This window comes from Cryptomeria japonica, chromosome 2 (genome assembly GCF_030272615.1).
Source record: "Cryptomeria japonica chromosome 2, Sugi_1.0, whole genome shotgun sequence".
In the NCBI taxonomy this organism is placed as follows: Eukaryota; Viridiplantae; Streptophyta; class Pinopsida; order Cupressales; family Cupressaceae; genus Cryptomeria; species Cryptomeria japonica.
Window position 1 is genome coordinate 184897294 of NC_081406.1, and position 6640 is coordinate 184903933.

The 6640-nt window shown below is 29.1% G+C and overlaps 1 protein-coding gene across 1 annotated transcript; it reads right to left on the minus strand.

Moving 5' to 3' along the window:
* Positions 1–4976: 4976 nt before the first annotated feature.
* Positions 4977–6353, minus strand: LOC131873718 (WUSCHEL-related homeobox 4-like). Its single transcript, XM_059216901.1, has 4 exons — positions 6116–6353; positions 5719–5982; positions 5386–5474; positions 4977–5284 (listed from the first exon to the last, which is right to left on the minus strand). The coding sequence occupies exons 1-4, from the start codon at positions 6135–6137 to the stop codon at positions 5165–5167; spliced, it is 495 nt and encodes a 164-aa protein (XP_059072884.1). The 5' UTR covers positions 6138–6353; the 3' UTR covers positions 4977–5164.
* Between the last annotated feature and the right edge of the window lie 287 nt (positions 6354–6640).

A 6640-nucleotide genomic window follows, 5' to 3' on the forward strand; every position in this document is an offset into this window, starting at 1 on the left:
AAAATTATTAGAGAGGGTGACTAGGAGAATTAATAGGGGATTAGAAGACAAGTGGGAAATTTAGGAGGATTGATAAGAGGAGAGAGAATGAGTGGAGGAATTAAAAATTAGGAAATAATGTTAAGTGGGAATCTAGAAGAATTAATTAGGGTAAGTGAGGATTAGAGGAAAGTGATTTGTAGGAATCACATGGTTTAGCTCATTAATTTGTATTATTTAACTAAAGAGAATTTAGAAGAATAAATCATTTTGAATGACTTTTAGAAGAATAGGAAATAATCAATTTATTTAATAAATTAATTATTGGACTATAGTGAAAGGGTTAATTAAATTAAATTTAATTAATTCTGAGAATAAAGGATAATATAATTAAATCAATTAATTATGTAGTAAGGTTAAATTTATTAAAATAATGAATTCAAGCTTATACAATTTAATTTACATTTCTTATTCCCCAAAATTAACCCATTATGCTAAGTATGCAATTATCAACATGATGAAGATACATAAGGAACTCTTTTAATTCATTTATCTATTAAATATTAAATTAACATTAAGATTCAATTTCATAGTTAAAATTGATGATAAATTTCAAATAAGAAAATATGCAGAAATAATCTTTACTGATCAATCATAAGCGACAAATAGCTTATTATGGGCATTACCATTATGGTACTTAGGATGTAAACTCATAAGCACAAGAAAATTTTCCTCAATGAGGTATGATGGGTAAGGCTAGGTGACAAATTTCCTAGTGTGGTATCTCTTGTTAACCACTATCATGGAAGGGTACACATAGACCTATGGAACTAGGTGGAGTTAATATTTGTTATCTCCATCACTCAACAAATGTCACAAGTAATTTTGCATATACATCATAGCCAAAGTGCATATAAATATTCCACAATTGTGGTTAACATCATTAATATAGTCAATACACCATAACATTATGATATCATAATGAGTATAATAAATCACTGAAGCTAACATGTATAATTAATGAAATAAAATATCATAAATATGACTTTGCTACCTTTTATTTAACTCAAGTTAAAATTGTATTTGAACACTAGCATTAATAGATCTCAAAATGTGTTAATTTAAAATCATGATATTTATCTTCTCAATAGGCATTATAATGTCAAAATCGTTACACATTTACCCTATACCAATTTTATAGATTTAACATCAAAATTAGGTATAATAGAACATCTTATTAATCTCATGAATATCATCATTTTGGAATAAATTAAGTCCCTACATGCATGATGCACAAGAATAGACAATGTTCTAACAAATCATAAGCCATAAAACACCCAAAACACAGTGAAGAAGATCACAAGTAAAGCTCTCCCAAGAAACGCACACATGCACAACTCAACATCTCCAAAAACAAGGTCACAGCATAACAAGATATCCACATATCCAAACTACAAATGAGAGAGGCATTATATTGTTTCTAAGAGTAAAAACATTTAATGTTCTTCCATTATTTTTCTAGGTATGGGAATTTCATTTATTTTTCATGTATATGTGCTCGACAAGACTTTTGAAATCTTTGAAAAAAATTGCCTTCCTCTATTCAAAGCCACTACTTGCACTTTCTGGCACCTCATATTATTTTAGATAAAATTAATTTAACTAACTATATTTAAAATGAAATTAAAGCAGACATTAAATAAGTCTCACCATGCTTGGGCATGGAGATTTTCTTCCCTTTGTTATTAAAACAATATTTAAAATTTTGAAGTTACAACATTGATTTCAATGACCATATGATTTTTTTAAAAAAAGAAACCTAATGTGTAAAGGAATATAAAGATAGCAATAATTAATGTCGAGATGCTCTTGCATCAAACACCTTAGGTAAGAAGAAACATTTTGATGATTTGGACTCAAAAACATTTAATTCTATGGTTTTTCTTCATCCACTTGACTTCCTCATCAATTTGATTTTTCTTCTTCATCCCACACTAAACTTCTCCACCAACACCTCCATTCATCTTTCTCCCTTTTTGCCTCTTCATGGGATTCATCCCACCATAACTCAACCACCTCCATTTGAATGCCTCTATTTTATTTCTTAGAAATTTTGCATCCAACTTAAAACGTTTATCATAGTTCAATGGAAAAGATTAACTATTACCTTTGAATTGAGTTTTTCTTCCATTATTCCATATTCATCTTTCACTTTCAAACCTACACTCAAATAAGTATTATGAACTATAATAAAATCATTTAAATCTTGATTTACCTTTTGTTCACTATCATCAACTTTCACCAATCAATTTGGTCCTTTTGATTTCATGTCTTGATCTTTTGATCTTTTGTAGAATCTACAATGATTTCCCTCTCTTTCACATTTTCTACAAATGGTGTATCAATAGAAAAGTCTACCAAAACCTCCTTCATCATTTTCTTAGACTCTTCTGAAATGCTCATCTCATTTATCAATAGGAGATCATCAAATATCTCTTCTATCATAGGTCTATCAATGTCAAGCATCTCAAATAATGAAACTTTCTCTCTTTCCAAGTATTGACTTTTCCTTTAGCCACTGACATCTTTTATAAGAATCTGTTGATGCATTTTTTTTTACAGAGAGCTTTATAAATGATCTCTCTCTTTGGTTTTATCTTAATTAAAGATCTCCTCTTGGAGGTAGATATCTTTGGACAGATATCTCTTCCTCCCTCTTTGTTAATCACACATCCCTTAAAAGGAACCCTTTACACTTATTGCAAGATATCTCTTTTACAACTATCTTTTCCTTGTTTCAAAGAGCTATGCCCTCTTTTTATCTTGGAATGTATGTACATTATTTCTTAAAGGATATCTCGTTGATAATGAAGGTGTTTATCCTTGTTGAATTTTCTTTCTACCTTAACACATCAACATAAGACTATGTTGACATATTAAGTGAGGGGAATATATGAATCCTCCTTGTTGCTCATTTTGTAGTTCATTTTTGTAGGGGCTTTGTTTGGTTATATTCTTATTCAATGTTGTAAGATTTTCTTATAAACAACAATCTTTTTTTGGTTATTCATTTTCAATTTGCAGATCCTTGTGATAGGTTTTATTTGGTTATACTTGTTGTGGGGTCCCAGTAACGCCCTTTTTGTAGTTGTTTTCCTTATAAAATCCATGTGAGATAATATTTACAAGTTTAAATTTTTGAGATATTAATAATTTATTTTATATTTTTCAAAAGAAAAATAAAGAGTTATCTCTAAAATATTCTCATTATAAATATACATTAATTTAATTACAACATTATTTATTATAACATTTATTAATTCATCATAATAAATTGAAACATTTCTATAATACTCTCATTATTTATATATAATCTATATTATTATTATTATAGATTAGTAGAATTTTTAAATATTACATTTTATAATACTAGGAAGAAAATGATCATTGAATATTAATATTTTAAACTCTTATAATTTAGTGTCTATCATAGACTTATAATTTGGTGTTCAAAGTATTAACATTCTACAATATAATATAATTATTTTTTTATATTTTAATTTTTTTTTTATAAAATATGTATTAAATATTTCATTATTATTAAATATATTCAATAAATGTAGAAGAGGAAAGAGATGAATGAAAAATATTAATATTAAAATTAAAATAATAAAAAGTTGAAAACAATATCAATTTAAATACCCAATTTTTCATTATATAATATAGTTCTAAAGATTAATATGTGAATCTATATTAGTTAATATTCACTATCTTTTATTTAGAAGATAAAAATATAAGTAAATTTAATGTAGTCAATTTAAGAATTCAAACAAATCTTAATATCCTTAAAATTAGATTATGTGTTATTTATAAAAACTAAGCTAATTAGTATATGACAGTTTCTAAGTAAACTAATATAATCAATTAAAGAAATTAATCAAACCTTAATATCATTAAAATTAGATTGTCTTATTTATTAAAACTAAACTAATTAGTATGAGGGTTTCAATTTCATATTTATACTAAGTTTAATTTTACAAGTCTTTACATTAAATTAAATTATTTATTTTTAAGGTTTTTTTTTTATGGATTAATGGCATACTGGCTTACCATTTGTTAGTTATTGATTTGCAACAACTTTGTTATAAATATTAGACTAATTGTAAACCTTTTATTATTAGAAAAAAAATATTACATTTCTAATTTTATGTTAAATTATTTTAGCATAAGCTTCCAAGCTCTTCATGGAATGAAGTTAGGATGTATTTATGTAATGATTAACTTTATTACTCCAACCTAATTTTAGTTTGATTATAATATTTATTTCCCCCTTGTACAACTTGAGATTTGAATAGAATGTATTTAATAAATGTTAATATATCACTACATTCCATCATGACATAGCTAGTCTCTAGGAATCTCAATATTTAGGATGATTCATTCTTTCTACACTTTCATATATAGAATATCCTTAATAACTGGGAAGCCAAATGAGTAAATTATACCTATCTAATTACTCCAACCTAAATTCTAGTTTGATTCTCATATTTGTTTTTTCTTTTCTACAACTTCCTTAAGAAATGGGAAGCCAAATCTATAAATTATACTTGTTTAATCTATTTATTGGATACTAATAGCCGTTAAACCTATCTTTGTGTATCCTAAGTTCTTAAATAGTACATTCAATTTTGACCATTTCTTTTTGTTGTCTTTATAGGCCACTTTACTTAAGTTTTTATAACTATTGTTATTTCAATACTTATGTACAAATGCTCAATTATTATGTACTATCCATATCAATAAAATCACAAAATTAACCTAATTACTAACTTTTTTCTGATATACCAACAAACAGCTATAAATCCATTAACTGATTTATTTTATAAGATTTTAATTACTGAAATTTAATAAACCATAATTGAAACATGAACACATTCCATCATCCCATAACCATTTGAGAAGGTGAATCTTAACATTTCATTCTAAAAAAGATACTCTTGAGAAAAATTTCAATATATAAAAATCTCTGCAAGTGCTACATGATCACAAAACGTAACTCATTCTGTAGCATCGCAGCAATATAGAACATGCGCTACTACATTTTCATATTCCAAATATCTTCATCCGGCATTCTGTTTATTAAACCCTAGACTACACAAAAGCAAAACCAGGAACGCCTGCGCCCTCACAAATCAGGATGCAAAGGAAACAATTCCAATGTCCTTATATCAGACGGATCTACTGAGGAATTCCTGCGAGGTCCGCTATCAACTTCCTCTTCTTCTTCCTCTTCCTCTTCCTCCATCTGCATATTAATATATATATTGTTCAGAAAGATGCCGTAACCCTATTTATACCACATATAATTCGAAAGACAAGGCATAATGTATAAAGGCGGTTTCATACCTGGACATAGCTCTTCTTGTCAGAGGACTTCTTCGAACGGAATAAAGAAGTCCAGTTGCGCGGCTTAAGTACTGCAGGCCACTTTGGGGCTGAAATATACAACTTTTAGGTTAGTTAACCCTAAAAACAATGTAAACCATAAGTCTGTAAGAGTTTATTCTTATGTTTTACTGTTTCTAGATTAGATTGTTTGAATGAAAAAATCATAAAGAAGAAAAGAAATCTAATGATAAATTATAGAATGTGATATGAAAGATTACCCAGAAACGGCAAAACATCTGAACAATAAATTGTAAAAATCTAATGTCATTAGGAATCTATCCCCCTACTCACATGATGTTTCTGGTCTTTCTCTCTTCCGTTTATCTCTGGCAGCGGCATTCTGAAACCAGAAGAAGACGTTTTTGCCTTCAACTGGTCCGTGGAGCTGCAGCTCTGCAGTAATGCGGTTTACTTGCTCCACAGAAGGCTTTCTAGTTCCATTCGCGAAAAAGGACTCCAGTATTCTTTTTTGGCATGCTGTTGGCCTCCATCTACTGGAAACACTCATCATGCTTGTGCTCTCAATAACACTGGTAGATCTGGTGAGCCTGGAATCTGAAGAAAATAAAATAATAGGTTATTCTATGGCAATAAACAACATCGCACCGAATTGAAAAAACTAGACTATTAAATTAAATGTGAACAACCCAACTCGTTCTATAAAATCAGATCGACCCAGTTGGTTTACCTGCAGCAGATCCGCGATCCATTATGTTTCGCAGGCCCTAAACTTTGAAATATCTTCAGAAACTGAAGTTACTTCAACCTAGAGAGCTTACCCAGCAGAATATATCAGGTAACTCAAAGCCGATGGTAGGTAGTCAAAGGATAAGGGTGGTATAAATAAGCAGATTACGAGAGACAACCTAATGCAGGGGTGCCAAAGTTGATTGGATACTGGAAAAGGAGGAGGAGAATCAATGGATTTTGGGAAAGAGGAAAATAAGGTCGGTGGAAGGGAAGTGATTTCCACCGTTTAGTATGAAGGTACTGGGGACAAATTAATACAAGAGTCTCAAGTTGATTGGGTAAAGAAAAAGGAGGAATAGAATCAATGGATTTTGGGAAGAGGAAAATGAGTTCGGCATTTTCCACTGTGTAACCGTGTAATATGAGGGAGTCGGAGACAAACTAATAAATGAATCTCAAAGTTGATTGAGTAAAGGAAAAGAAAGAGTAGAGTCAATGGATTTTGGGAAAAAGGAAAATAAGT

Excerpts from the sequence above, each read along its gene's own strand:
- LOC131873718 (XM_059216901.1), bottom strand. The coding sequence starts at position 6,137 with ATGGATCGCGGATCTGCTGCAG. Across the intron at positions 5,983-6,115 it reads GGATCGCGGATCTGCTGCAG|ATTCCAGGCTCACCAGATCT; the intron begins GTAAACCAACTG and ends TATTTTCTTCAG. Across the intron at positions 5,475-5,718 it reads AGAAAGACCAGAAACATCAT|CCCCAAAGTGGCCTGCAGTA; the intron begins GTGAGTAGGGGG and ends TGTATATTTCAG.